The 15,440-nt window shown below is 36.4% G+C and overlaps 1 protein-coding gene across 1 annotated transcript; it reads left to right on the top strand.

Annotated features, from left to right (window-relative positions):
- Nucleotides 1-664: 664 nt before the first annotated feature.
- Nucleotides 665-15,048, top strand: LOC124373562. Its single transcript, XM_046831924.1, has 4 exons — nucleotides 665-756; nucleotides 1,346-1,484; nucleotides 6,331-6,481; nucleotides 14,927-15,048. Exons 1-4 carry the CDS (start codon nucleotides 665-667, stop codon nucleotides 15,046-15,048), a joined length of 504 nt encoding a protein of 167 aa, XP_046687880.1.
- The last annotated feature ends 392 nt before the right edge of the window (nucleotides 15,049-15,440 follow it).

The following is a 15,440-nucleotide window of genomic DNA, read 5'->3' as shown; positions in this document are numbered from 1 at the left end:
TTGGGTCAGGCCACTATTATTCTGAGTGCCTCAATTCATTCCGTATATTTTTCATTGACAACAGTTATTGTTGTGAGAAATCCCCACTTGGTAGGTGTTTATCATTTAAATGTAGTTAGAGGAAGAACCAATAGAGATATTTGTGACAGAGAATACGTGCATTTAAGCTACAGCCTATATTTTATGGTGTTAATTCTTGTTTTTATTTCATGCTGGGTACTCGCGAGATGGTTTTGCCGATGGAGAAATAAGCGGAGCACTGAGGAGGTGCCAATGGCGTGCCAAAGGTATGTAGTTATTTATTGGTTAGCTAAGAAAATGTGGTTTCTTTTATAGCATATGATTTTGATTTTGAGGGTTCATATTTTAGACAGGATATTTTTGTATAAAATGATATAAAGAATATAGTACTATTATAAATGATGGTTTAAAGTGTGGAATATCGTACATAATACTGTAGCTCAGTTTGTAATAAGATTGTTGTGAATACTTCAATACAGGATGATTCGTGTACGTGTACAATATGTGAGGCGAGAGTTACAGGACAGGAGACAGAGCGAGACTCGAGGCGGTAAGAAACAGCTGATCTAGTGTGGGCATAGAGCACAGAATAGAAATAGAGAGGCCATCCGAGCGCGGCAGTGAAGCCATGCGAATAGCGGCGATGCCCACAAGAGGAGTGGGGGGAACGGTGAGTAACCTTAGACCCGGACCCAAGCGACTGGAGCGCGGCAGGAGCCACCGCTACGCATATCTGTCAGTTCTCAGTTGTTTACACTAAACTGCAGCGTCCAGTTGTCTACCAATCATGCCACAAAGTTGTGTGGCTTATGGTTGCAACAACCATGGGAAAATTGAAGGTGTAACTTACCACAGGTAAGGAAAATTATTAGTATGGTTTATATGTACATATTATTACGACTTAAATATGTAAACATATATATATATATATAAGCTTGTTGTGGGATTCATTCAAAGCTATAACTCGATAACGGCTGGATGGATGTTAACGGCTGAGGTGTCAGATTAATGGTATTTTTGCATATATTATTATCCAATACATTTCAGAATCTTATGAAACTGCACTTCATTACAGTAAATGGCTGAATTAACGGAGAAGTGGCGCTATCCATTGGCATTAGTTCAATCTCAATAAACCTTTTATGTACTAATTATATTTAAAAGCTATATACTAAGTGGAATACACTATACAATATTATCAAACAAGACGTGAGAACTATAGCTACTTTAAATAGGCTATTAGTGATAATCGATTTACCTAACCTATTCAAATTTATTTGTAAAACCTATTTATCTCATAATGCTAACAATTAAATTTTTACAGTTTCCCTGCTGATGGAGAACTACGACGACAGTGGGTTAATGCAGCGAAGAGAGAAAAATGGACTCCATCGAAACACAGTCGACTGTGCACGGTTCACTTCTGGGAGGAGGACCTAGACAGAACACTGCTAAGAGTGAAGGTACGTGACGGTGTAGTACCTGTTATATTTCCGGCATTTTCAAATGTAAAAGAACGAAGAGGGCGGTGGCGTAAACTAACGCCAATGCAACCAATGCGGTGCATTGGGGCGCAGGCCTTCAGGGGGCGCAGGCCCTAGAAGGGCGCAAAAGTGTTTTTTTTTAATTGAAGCTAAATTTGTGGGTAACAAAACATTTGACCACCGAGTTGTATTCGTTATTCTAACAGTACAATAGTATGAACTATTAATACACTATTTAAAAATATTCTCATGATGAGTATATTTGAAATGAAATATGATAACTAGTCCACTCAAGTCTAGGTTATCTGCGATGTTACTATGCCGGACTGATACGTTCAGTTTTGAATGTTGGGACACTACTGAGCCGCGCGCTGTCCCCACAACTCAGTTTTACTCCGTAACTGCTGCGCATCTCAAGGTCATGCGGCATGTACAGATGAAATAATTAGTCTGGGCGCGCGGCCGGTCGGTGGTAGGCTATGGCGCGGGGGGAAGAGGGGTGTGTGAATCGGTCATTCCTGAAAACATCACGCCCGCGCCACGGTGGCGGACTTCAAGGTCGGGCCAGCCGGAAGGGCTGGCAGACTTGTGACTCATCTTTCCCTCCAGCAAACCTTCCCTCCAAACAATATAATACCAGTGTGACATCTGTTGTCATAGAGTGAGCATCGTTAAACTTCAGTATTAACAGTGAGTTGTTCTAAGCTGTGTGTATTTACTGTGTGCAGTTAACTGAGAATAATTATTACGTTCAGTGTTTTTGTATTGTGTTATTTTGTTTTAGTAAGAAGCTTATTTCATAAGCAATATGTGTGACCGCGTGAAATCAAAACTGAAGGGTAGATTTTTGCACAGTCAAAGTCGTGAAATTGTCAGGATTGGATGACTTTGACAAAGCTCTGATAAGGCGAGTTGTGTACGAGTTTCCATCTTCTAAAAAACAAGCTACCAACTGTATCTTTGTTACATGAAGAATTGAAACAGCGGATCGACTTTAAAGGATCAAAATCAAGCCTCAACAACATTCTTAAAGAACTTGGTTTTCGATGGAGAAGGACACAAAATAACCGCAAGCTTTTGATCGAGACTAATGAAATAAGAGAAAAAAGAATTTCGTATTTAAGAGCACTCAAACGTTACAGAGATGAAGGACGTCCAATTATATACTTAGACGAGTCTTATATACTGACAAGTCATGTGTCAAGTTCATCGTGGTCTGACGAATCAACTAAAGGGATGCGTGTTCCCATTTCGAAAGGTGAACGGTTGATCATGATACACGCAGGAAGTGAAGCTGGTTTTGTTCCCAATGTATTGACAATGTGGAAGGCATCGAGTCATTCGAGTGATTACCACGATAACGTGAATACGGAATCAATGATGAAATGGATGAGAGAAAAACTTCTGCCTAACATACCACCAAGATCAGTTATTGTTGTTGATAACGCCCCCTATCACAATGTACAAAAAGACAAATTACCTACTTCAAAAAGTAAGAAACAATTGATGAAAGATTGGCTTTCTAAACATCAAATACCTTTTTTGGATGATTTGCTAGTCCCGGAGCTGTACAGGGTTATTCTCCTAAATAAACCGATATTTGTTAGGTATGAGCTTGATGAACTAGTGACCAGCAGTGGAGGACATGTTGTGCTTCGGCTCCCACCATACCACCCGGAATTAAACCCTATTGAACTCATTTGGGCTGAAGTGAAAAACTACGTAGCCAGTAGAAATATTCAGTGCAGTTTTTCAAGTATTAAGTCTTTAGCGGAAGAAAAGTTTTCACTTATAGGTGCAGAGGAATGGGCCAGAAAGTGCGAACACGTGAAAAAAATTGAAAATGATTATGCTTCAGCTGAGCCCCAAATCGACAATCTCGTGGAATCAATGATCATTTCACTCGGCAGCAGTGACAGTGAAAGCAGTGAAAACGCGCCAGATGACTTGAGCGGCATTGAAGATTTGGATTGAAGCGTATGTATTAACTTTGTACATATTTTATTATTATTTATTAACATGTTTTAAATTACTTCTGTCATTAAAAAACTGTGAAGAATGTTGAATACAACACTGTTCTGTTCTATTCTATTATGTAAGGATCTAGCTTTATATTTAAGCCATTTAAAGACAGTTTAAGATTTAAAATGTTAAAACTGAACTTTTATCCTTATTTTATCCTAGAAATTATATTAGGTGAGGTTTATAGGTAAGCAATGGCTTTCACGCTAAAAGAACTGAAGACCGTACTGAGACTGGGAGAAGCTCGCACGCCGAGTGTTTATAAATATTAAGATAACGCTTAATTTCCCCCGGAATGAGGGGTCGTAGAAAAGTTTTTTAGACAAAAAATGCAGTTTAATCGATTTTCTAAAACTTTTCCACGGGAAGTTTGATACTGACAGAATAATAAAAAACTTCCTCGCAGAGCGAAAATTTCATGTCATAAAATTAACCAAACTAAAACTGTACTTGGTTTCTACTAATTTAGACATTATTATTTTAGAATTGACATTTTTTATACGTATTGGTTGGAAAGACAAGAATGTGTTCTTTAATTTGATATAACTTTTATTACGATAAAGTAATGGCAAAATGCTCATTTCATGTGTTAAATGGAATGAGTTTTGTGAAACGTTGCGCGTGACAGCGAAATAGAACCTCGAGCGAGCTGAAACTTAGTTGAACGGCTAGTAGTGCCAGAGCCGCGAGCCCAGACTAATTATTTCATCTGTAGTAGGCCGCCGCCCCTCCCCTCTCGTGTGCCGGGTGCCTGGGCGAGTCCAAGTCTCGGCGGGGGAGGGGTGGCCGCTGCGCACTCACAGACTAGTCACCCTGTCCTGTCAGTCGGTCCTTGTTAGTACGATTGTGCGGTTCAGTAGTGTGAGTTTTATTACAAAACAATTTTGTCTGTGTATTTGTTATACGATTTAAATCAGTGGACCGTTTTTACCGTATAAATTTGTGCGTTTTTAATGGATTTCGTTATGATTGTTTGTGATTGAACGAAATGGACGGAAACAAAAGACCTAGTGGTGCCGAGTTCCGAAAAAGGAAAAAACAAGAAGAAGAAAAAGTGAAGAAACTACCAAAGATTGACACGTTTTTTTAAAAAACGGGATTTTGCTGATACCTCTCAAAGTCAATCAGGTGACGATGGTGTTGGTGAGAATGAATGTGGGCTTGGGGGTAAAATATCCACGTCAGAAGATATCGTCGAATTGAATGTTCTTGCCGATAACCAAACTTCAGAAGTCCACCAAAATGTGAGTAAGTCTGCTGATTTAAATATTACATATACTGCTCCTTCTACATCAGCAACTGGCGGAAGTATTTCAGTACAAGAAAATACTGATGTCTTTGGTATAATCTGCAATGATGGTGGAGTAGAGAGTACAGACATAGCTCTTTTCTCAGAAGATATTAACAATGATGAATTGAAATCTCGGATTTTGAACTCCGAACCGTGTAGACCTCAAGGGCCATTCCCTAAAGACATTAAAACAAATAGATCCTTTTCGAAAGATTATTATTTTTCCGAAACGAAAACTGGTCAAAAAATTGAGCGCTTTTGGCTTTGTTACTCTCCGTCTTTAAATGGCGTGTATTGTGAACCATGTTGGCTGTTTGCTAACAGACTTGATAAAAACTTTAACAATGCATGGTCTACTGGGAAAATTAATGATTGGAGAAATCTGTCAACAAAAATTAAAGACCACGAATTGAGTAAGTGCCATATTAATGCATGTATCGCATATGGAATAAGAAAAAATAATAGAGGTATCAAAACTCTTTTCTATGACAAAGAAGATAAACTGGTTGAAGTAATAAAGAGAATTTTGGATGTTATCATAACAATGTCAACCTGTAATCTAGCTCTTAGAGGTCATCGATCTGAGAGCATAAAAAATGTTAAGAGTGAGTCAGGAAATTTTCTGAATATTATTGATCTCCTTTCTAGATACGACCCTATTTTAAAGAATCACCTGGAAAACGAAGATAGTAGGGTAAAATACTTAAGCCCTTCAATTCAAAACGAGCTTATTCATTTGACATCTCATCAGATTTTGAGTGAAATATTGACTGATGTTCAACAGTCTCCATTTTTTCTCTCATTTTAGATACTACACAAGACATTTCGAAAATTGATCAGTTATCAATAATCTTAAGATATGTTTTATACAAACCAGACCTAAATCAGCTTGAGATAATGGAATCCTTTTTAGGCTTTGTGCAAGTACTAGACCAGTCAGCCGAAGGACTAGAGGATCTTGTAGTTAAATTTATAGAAGAAAAGAAAATATCTTTTGATAAGTGCCGAGGTCAAGGATATGATGGCGCTTCTGTCATGAATGGAATTTACACAGGACTGCAGACCAGAATAAAATCAAAGTCTCCTAACGCTGAGTATGTCCATTGTGCTAGTCACAATTTAAATTTAGTTTTAAACGACAGTGTGAAATCGATTTCAGAGATTTCATCATTCTATGATACAATAAACAGTATTTATGTATTTTTCGGCCAAAGCCTACCAAGATGGCAATGTTTAAAAGAGTTGACCGACTCCTGTGTTATCAAGTTAACCTTGAAAAAACTCTGTCCTACTAGGTGGTCGTCAAGGTACGACGCTTTACTATCAATCAATGTAAATTTTGTCGCTGTGCTGAAGTGTCTATCGAAAATAATTTTGACTTCAAGCAAGAACAATGAAGTCGCAGAAGCAACTGGTCTTATAAAGGAAATGTCTTCTTTTGAGTTTGTTTTGATGTTAGTGTTTCAAAGTCGAATTTTAGAAAGAATCCAGATCACGTTGAAAACCCTACAGAGGTCCGACGTTAATCTAGACGATGCAAAGAATCTCCTTCAGAAGTGTTTAAATACTGTGAGCCAACTGCGAGGAGAATTCGACGATGTCCTAGATCAAGCCAGGAGGTTAGCTGCTAAGTGGAATATTGATTCGTCAATGACCTCCAAACGTAAAAGAAAAGTAAAGACTTGTTTTGACGAACTTTCTAGTGACTATGAGTTTAGTGATCCTGTGCATTGCTTTAAAGTTAGGGTATTTGTGAGAGCTGTTGATATTTTAATTTCACAGTTAAACGAAAGGTTTAAATCTATGTTATGTATAACTGACACGTTCAGTTTTTTAAACCCAGATAATTTGTTACGGTTTTCTGACGAACAACTCGTACAGTCAGCCTCTGACTTTTGTAAAAAAATATGAATCTGATGTGACTCATGCTTTAGTTAACGAAGTCATTTGCTTTAGAAATATAGTCAAAGACGACATCAGAAGTAATAAAATAAGCAAAATCAGCCAGCTGGCTGATTATCTATTGATTGAAAAATAAGTTTATTTCATCAAGTGTGCCAAACGTATGTACTGCATTCATAATGTTTCTTACATTACCCGTGACTGTGGCAAGTAGTGAAAGGTCTTTTTCCAAACCAAAAATAATTAAGAACTACTTAAGAAATTCTATGTCCAATACTAGACTGTGTGACCTTAGTGTAATTAGTATTGAACATGAGAGAGCTCGGTCTTTAGATGTAAAAAGGTTAGCTAGACGGTTCCTAGAAACAAAGAGCCGTAGGGGCTTTGTCAGGGAGTGGGAGTAGGAATTAAAACCCTCAATTAAAATGTCTATGTTTCATGTTTAGCATAAAATTAACATTAAGATAATGTTGGAGCTTCTTACACCATTTATATGTCACTGAATAAATGTAAAATAAATGTAAAAAGTAAAAAGAAGTAGTCTTATTTTATCGTCCTAAAAAGTACAATAATTAATTGAAAGTATGTAATGTGATCCTAGTCTTGTAGTTAGCCCTAATTGAAATGTTTGTACATAATCTTTGACAATCAAAACATGTAAATGTAAACAAAAGATTCATCATTGGTGTTAACATTTACCAGGTGATTGAATGATTGATTTAAATTTTACTAAGTTTGAAACTAATATGACCAAGAAATACAAACAGTAAAAAGTCATAACATCATAAGTTTTAATAATCCATTGATTATAAAACATTAAAAAATTAGAAATACCGTCATTTTTGACAGGATGATAACCTAAATAACCTAGTATATCATATATATTTCTCTAATTGGATAGAGATTGTACAATACCGTATGTAGCGAAGCAGTATCCAGGAAGACTTGCATTGGGGCGCAATCAAACTAGTTACGCCACTGGAAGAGGGTTGAAAAGGAAAAGAGTCCTTGACAATAGCGAAGTGACGACCGAAGCGGTCACCCCTTCATGTTCTAAGTCACCAACAAAACAAAAGTTAAAAATAGAACTCAACAAAGCCAACATAATCTTAAAAAAAAGAAATGTCAAAATAAAGACATTACAGCAAAACAAAAGACGACTTTTAAAACGAGTTGCAAAATTGGAAGATGTCACAGATGTACTAAGAAAAAAATTGAATATTCGAGAGGAGTCTTGTAGTTTGTTGACGTCTATTTCAAAGAACTCTGATTGTCTAATAAAAAGGTCGATTGAAAAGACACAGAATCCGGCTTTAAAAAAGACATACAATGAAAGATTAAAGTCATTTGCAATAACGTTGCATTTCTTGTCTCCGAAAGCGTACACCTATGTACGTAAAACATTTAATTCAGCTCTTCCCCACCCCAGAACCTTGAGGGGACCTGTCAGTGAAAAAAACAAATTTAAAACAAAAATTTTTTTTTACTTATTTTAATTCAGTAGCTCTTCCTGAATACATTGATACCAAAAACATGTTATTCTGTGCACTTATTCACATTAAAAATTAGTTTTATTACTAAGAGTACACGAAGCCGAAAATGACATATGTTGGCCACTTCATATAGTATACAGTGTTATGGATGAAATCTACATAAAGCATTTTTTGGATCATTGCAATCAGCTGTTTTTATTTCAGCTACAATCCAGTTAGCAAACATAACCTCAAAATTGTAAGTCAAATTGTTGTTTTGAATAATATTTACTGTTTATTGTCTTAGTGTTTTTGAGAGATGGCTAGACTAAAAAAGTTTGGAAAAAGGCGTAATATTTCAAAAACTAAAACAAATAGTAGTGTTGTAAATAATAGTGTAAATAGTAGTGTTGTAAATAATAGTGTAAATAGTTGTTCTTCTTCAAATAATGTAAGTAGCTCTACTAGCAGTGAATCTTTTCATAGCAATAGGCCTATGCCTGTCAATGAAGGTAGGCCTAGTATACCAAGTTCTTCAGCAAAGAAGCTCAAGAATATAAAACTATGTGCAGAAGAGCCTGAGTATTATGGACATAATTTCAAGGATGGTAATGTTTTAGTAAATATTTCAATACTAAACAAACAACTGTCAAAATTTGCGGTTTGTAATCAGTGTTTCTCTGAACTTTCATTAGAACTGTTTGAATATCCAGAAAAACGGAAAGGAATAGTGTCTAGATTATCACTCATATGCAATAACTGTGATGCTAATGTAGATTTTATGACTTCTGAAAAAACTGAAAGTGGTTGTTTTGAAAACAACATTAGGTTAGTGTATGCGATGAGAAGTATCGGCAAAGGACGTTCAGCGGCACAGACATTTTGTTCGGTAATGAACTTACCCCAACCCCCCTTGAGATTTGATAGTTACAATAAAGAACTGAGTAAATGTATTTCTGAAGTAGCTAAAGAAAGCATGCAAATTGCAAAAAGAGAAGCTGTAAATGAAAATGACGATAACAGTGATCTTAGCGTAATATTCGACGGACTGGCAGAAGAGAGGTCACTCATCATTGAATGGTGTGGTCACCGTGACAAGTGTAGATACGAGTAAGGTACTTGATGTTGAGTGTATGTCTAAGTATTGCAATATTTGTAAGGGTAAGCAAGTTCTTAGCCATGAAGGATGTCTTGCTAATTATAGAGGAACCAGTGGAGGGATGGAAATAAATGGTGTTGTCAAAATATATGAGCGCTCTGACAAAGGTAATATTCCTACACGTTATGTGAATTACTTAGGCGACGGAGACAGTAAAGCCTTTGAGGTTGTAAACAATAGTAAACCGTATGGACCTGATATTACAATACAGAAACTTGAATGTATTGGACATATCCAGAAACGTATGGGTGGTAGGCTCCGAAGACTGAAGGAAAAGTACAAGGGTGTAACATTACCCGATGGCAAGCCTTTATCAGGAAAAGGAAGGTTGACTGATAATATAATAACAGAGCTACAAACTTATTATGGAACAGCCATTAGACAGAACTGTGATGATGTAGATAAGATGAAACAAGCAGTATGGGCTACTTTTTTTCATAAGTTGTCTACTGCAGACAAACCTCAGCACGGCCTATGCCCAGCAGGCACAACTTCGTGGTGTAAGTATAATCGAAGTAAAGAATTGAATGTTGAACCACCATTACCAAAGAACAATATACCATCTACAATCATGGAAGTAATCAAGCCCATCTATCAAGACTTAGCTAATCCTACCTTGCTAAAAAAATGTGTCCATGGAAAAACACAAAATCAGAATGAATCATTCAATAATATGATTTGGACGCGAGTTTCAAAAAATAATTTTGTTGGATTAGAAACATTGAAAAATGGAGTGTATGATGCTGTTATATGTTATAATGAGGGAGTTTTAGGAAAGGCAAAAGTTATGGAAAAGGTATGTGGAAAATCTGGTGCAAACTGTATTGTGGGACTAAAAACGTCAAGATTTGAAACGGGTCTACGAAGCTGAACAGGCTATGAAAGAAATTGAAAAAAGGGCTCGTGCGGCAAGACTAAATGTAAAAAGAAGACTTCAAGACAATGAACAAGTATCCGATGATCCAGACTATGGATATGGTGCTCATTAGTGGATATAAGTGCGATTATTGTGAGTTATAATCAATAATTTTTTTTATTTTTGAATTTCCGAAAGTTGTGTATTTTATTACTTAGGTACCAATATTTCCTAAAGTATTTATTGGTTTTTTATGAAACTTTCACAAGTTATTTATAGTATTATTAGCAACAATAATAAGCTTTTTCTAGAAGATTTGAATAAATATGAAGTTTTTATAAGAGTTTTCAATTTAATTGTATTGATTTATTTATTTGATATAAAATACATGACATTAAAAAAAACCCATGCTACCAAAATTATTTATATTCCTTATTATTATTTTTAAAGAACTATACGACATCAGGTTAAAATTTCATGAGGTTTTATGCATTAGTTGCTGAGAAAAGTGTACCACAATATGTGTAATTTAACATGGGCGAGATAGGCACTGACAGGTCCCCTTGAGGCGTTGGTACTCCAGCGTAAACGCTGAACCGGGGTTTTCTGAGGAGGTTTTTAGAGCTCTTAAAGAACACTCAGAGAACTCTGCAAATCGCCCTATTTGTTCCTTGATGCTCGATTGCATGGCAATAAGAAAACATCTAGAGTGGGATGGTAAACGATTCCACGGAACAATAAATGCCGGTGGCAATATTACTTGTGATGACGATTCGGCTCCATTAGCAACAGAAGCGTTAGTGTTTCATTTGGTCTTTATAAATTATTGTTGGAAAAACTTTGGGAGACGGAAAAGTTTTGTTGAACTCAAAAGGAGAACGTATTGAGTGGCGTTACATTGAGCAATTGCATCAACTACAAGTGAATGAAGGCCTTCGTCTTGGAAATAAATTGACTCAGACCCACATAAATTATATTAAACTAAAAATGAAAGTCAAACTTGTAGTACAGCTCTTGAGTAGATCAGTTGCCGAATCGTTAGAGTACTTAAAATTAAAGAAAGTGCCTGGTTTTGAAGAATGTTCTTCAACTATTGAGTTCCTTCGCCTTTTTGATTGTTTGACATACTGAACTCAAGAAGTATTCGTGCAAAATATGATAAACAAGCTTTGAATCCTAATAATTACAAATTGCATTCAGAGTTTTCTCATTATAGCTAAGGAGTACATATCCGAACTGAAAGATGGATGTGGTGTGCCGATATTAGTTTCCCGTCGTAAAACTGGATTTATTGGATTTCTTGTATGCATTGACAGCACCTTATCAATGTACAATAAATATGTCAACGGTGAAACTAACCCTTGAAATATTTACCAATATATATAAACAGAGTCAGGATCACCTTGAAAGACTTTTTGGATACGTAAGGTCACGAGAGGGGCACAATAATAACCCTACTTGTAGGGAGTTTACAGGCTCGTTTAAGAGAATCTTATTACACAAGGAGCTTGTTGAGACAAACACCGGGAACGCCTTAGCCCTTAACAAGTCACTCATATTCTCTTTAAACAGAAGAAATGACGAAATTGGAGACATTAACACATCCATACCAGGATGGCGAAGAGGAAATTACACTTACGAGATTTCAGTCACAGAGGAAGAAGCCGTCGCAGATGGCATCGAAGAAGAGTTCCTGTTGTCGATTTTTGACTCGACTACTGATGTCGCCTGTGATATAGTAGAATATGTTGCTGGCTTTGTTGTGAGACAAATTCAGAAGAAAATTGCCTGTGAATCTTGTTTAGGACTTTTAATAAAAGAACGTTCAAAATGCAACAGTCTGATATACTGTAAAAACAGGGGTGGGCTTATCCAGCCCTCCGATGGAGTGGTGAAAATATGTTTAATCTGTGAAGCCATCGCCAAAAACCTTTTAAATACTAATAAAATAACAACAACAGCAAATGTCACTGAAGTTCTAATTTCAAAAGTGTTAAAGAACTGTATTGGCCTCACACTGTTCAATACGGATCATTATAATGAACAAGAGTTCGAGCAAAACCATTTGATCCTACTGTTAAAATCCATTAGTAGGAAATATTTCAATTTAAGACTGTTTCATTACAGTAAACAATATAATGATAAACTTCACACCAGTCGTGTTAGACACCACCTGACTAAAGTTGTTACCTTTTTAGGTCAGTAGCCTAGGCCTAGATGCTATTTGCTTGTCGAAATAAATCTGTAAACAAAAGCTTGCTTATTTTATTATACCCTAAATTATTTATGATTATCTTTAGAGGAGAAAAAAGCAAGTATAAAACCAAGTATATAGTGAAAACGTTAAGTTTTCTAATCGATTCATTCATTCAGCGACGCGACACGGCAGTGGCAGCGCCCAGTGCCCCGAGTCCCGCTGCAGGACGGATTTTACTTCCTCTTCAACCTAATTTATTTCCATTACCAATGATCGTAAAATTTCCCAAAAAATATATTTTAAGGTTCAACTTATGATCTCAAACTTTGCCACAGACGAAACTTTCCTGAACAAAAAATAAAAAATTTCCTCGCTTACTAACTTTTTCATGTTTTCACAATAAATTTTGTAACTTATCTAAGTATTATCAATTAATAAAAACAAAATAGAATATATAATGAATTTTTAACCTTACTATCTGTGAGTAGCTATAATAAATATTCTCTGTTCCAAGTTTGATTGTTGTAAGTCCACTTTAAGTGCATCCAATCATCGTGTATTTGAAAAAGGTTTTTCTGACGCTGTGTGCCTTAGTTACGGAGTTGCCCACAAGAGGAGTAGGGGAACATGGCTTCACTGCCCACAATGTTGGTTGAATACGTGTAGCCTCTCTATTTCTATTCTGTGCTCTATGGGTGTGGGGTCAATAACGTTCGGAGAAAACGAAATGAGGGAACTTGCTTCCAGGTTTAAGCTTAATGAAAGGCAGTTAATAACGGGTTTCAGAGAATATATCTACTCCATAACGTTAACAGACAGCCTCTGTCGGCTCGAGCAATCGATCAACTCGGTTGCCACTTCATCAAGTGAATGTGAAAGCAGGGGCGGTTTCAGGGAAGGGGCCATGGGGGCCATGGCCCCCCCCAAAGTACTAGGAAAGCTTAGTGTAGAGGCCGTGAGAAACGAGGCGGTCCCTGACCTTGAGCAGAGAAAGCAGTTAGAACCGGATTTTCAGTGGTGGGGACGGCAGACGCTTAGTTCGCTGCTATCTCTTTCGCAGTAAACATCGTGCCATACGCGCCTTACTAAAAACATTATTTCTCGTGATATATACGTGAAGTGCCAATTTCATAGTATTTAAGTACCGTAAGTTTAGTAAAACGTGTTACGTACCGTTATAACAGTGTGTATTTTACAATTTATATATACTTAGTAAATATTTTTGTTATAAATTTGTGAATAGTGTCGAGATGGGTGACAACAGAAAAAGCAAGGTCGGTGGTAAAATTTTACACAGTCAAGCTAGATAAATAATTTTTAACTTGTACACTTTTATGAAAAGGGAAGCAGAACAAGGGCCAATATTATTAAAACAAGTTCAACAGCGTGTAGCAGAGGCCACAGGAATTTCTAAAACAAGTGTAAAAAGAATTGTGAGTGAAGAAAGAACCGCGCCGAGAAATGGTCCACGTTTCTCAACTCCCAGAATAACATGGTCGAAAAAAATTAAAAAAACAGCTGTTGACGACTTTGAAAAGACTGTTATACGGCGGACTGTTCATGAATTCCACAGAATAGACGGTCAGCGACCTACCCTAAAAACTCTTCTTCCGGTATTAAAAGAAAAAATCGGGTTTAGAGGAGGAATATGGACTCTGAGACAAGTTCTCAAGGAACTTCAGTTTAAATGGAGAAAATCTACAGATAACAGAAAACTTTTAATAGAAAAACACGAAATAAGAACACAGAGTTCGTTTTATTAGAGCTATAAAACGTTACAGAGAAGAGGGTCGACCAATTGTTTATACGGATGAGACTTATGTCCACGCTTCGCACACAAAGCCCCACTCATGGTCAGATGGCAGCAACAAAGGCCTCTTAACACCTATTTCTAAGGGCGAATATGGAATAATTGTTCACGCAGGTAATGAGAACGGATTTATCGACAATGCATTGTTGGTGTTCAAATCAGGCCAAAAGTCAGGTGACTGTCATGATTGTATGAATTTTAAAAATTACAAAAAATATCTGCAAGAAAAACTTATTCCAAATTTACCACCAAAAACCGTCCTTGTGATAGACAACGCATCATACCACAATAAACAACTAAACCCCGCACCTACCAGCAATTCCAAGAAAGCAGAGATAATTCAGTGGCTAGTTAACCATAAACATCCCGTTCCATGACAAAATGCTTAAAACAGAACTCTATCAGATTGTGAAGCTTAATAAGAACCCGCACAAAATGTTTGAGATTGATTCCATACTTGCAGAACACGGTCACTCCGCTTTGCGCCTCCCTCCTTATCATCCCGATCTTAACCCGATAGAAATGATATGTTCACTGATAAAAAACCACGTTGCCCTGAAAAACACGACCTTCAAATTAAATGACTGCATCAAGCTAGTGAGAGAAAAAGTCCAAGATATTACAAAAGAGGAATGGGCGAAGAGATGCCAGCACGTTATAAATATTGAAAAAAAGTATATGGAACATGAAGTATCTATTGATGACATCACAGAATCTTTCATCATAAATCTAGAAGCCGGCAGTAGTGATGACGACAGTGGAAGTGACAGTGAACACTCTAGCCATAGAGAAGACAGTGGCGGTGAAATGAGTGGAGTGGAAGTGCTTGAATAACATAAATGACAAGTAAGTGACGCAATTAATTTATTTGCTTATTAGGTTTAATAAAGAATATTTTATTTTGCAATTCTAAGATAATGAAACGTCAATAGTAAGTATTGATAATAATAAATATATAGAAAAATACAGCAAGTCTCTTTCATATTTTTATGATATAAAAATAATGTACATTAACTTTTCATGACAATATAAACTAATAACATACAGTCAGACAGACAATATTATATATTTATGCTACTAGCTAACGTGTTGCTCAAAATCGAACAAAAGTGAAATGTGTAGTTAAATACTAAAAACCAAACATTTAGTAAACAGCTGTTAAATTGTAGTTAGTAGACATCGATATAAAAATTGAATTTAGTTTGATCCAATGTCGAAGGATAGCG

Source organism: Homalodisca vitripennis, unplaced genomic scaffold (assembly GCF_021130785.1).
Source record: "Homalodisca vitripennis isolate AUS2020 unplaced genomic scaffold, UT_GWSS_2.1 ScUCBcl_5905;HRSCAF=12863, whole genome shotgun sequence".
Taxonomy (NCBI): Eukaryota; Metazoa; Arthropoda; class Insecta; order Hemiptera; family Cicadellidae; genus Homalodisca; species Homalodisca vitripennis.
Note: the sequence above shows the minus strand (reverse complement) of the source record. Positions and strands in the feature narration are given on the sequence as shown.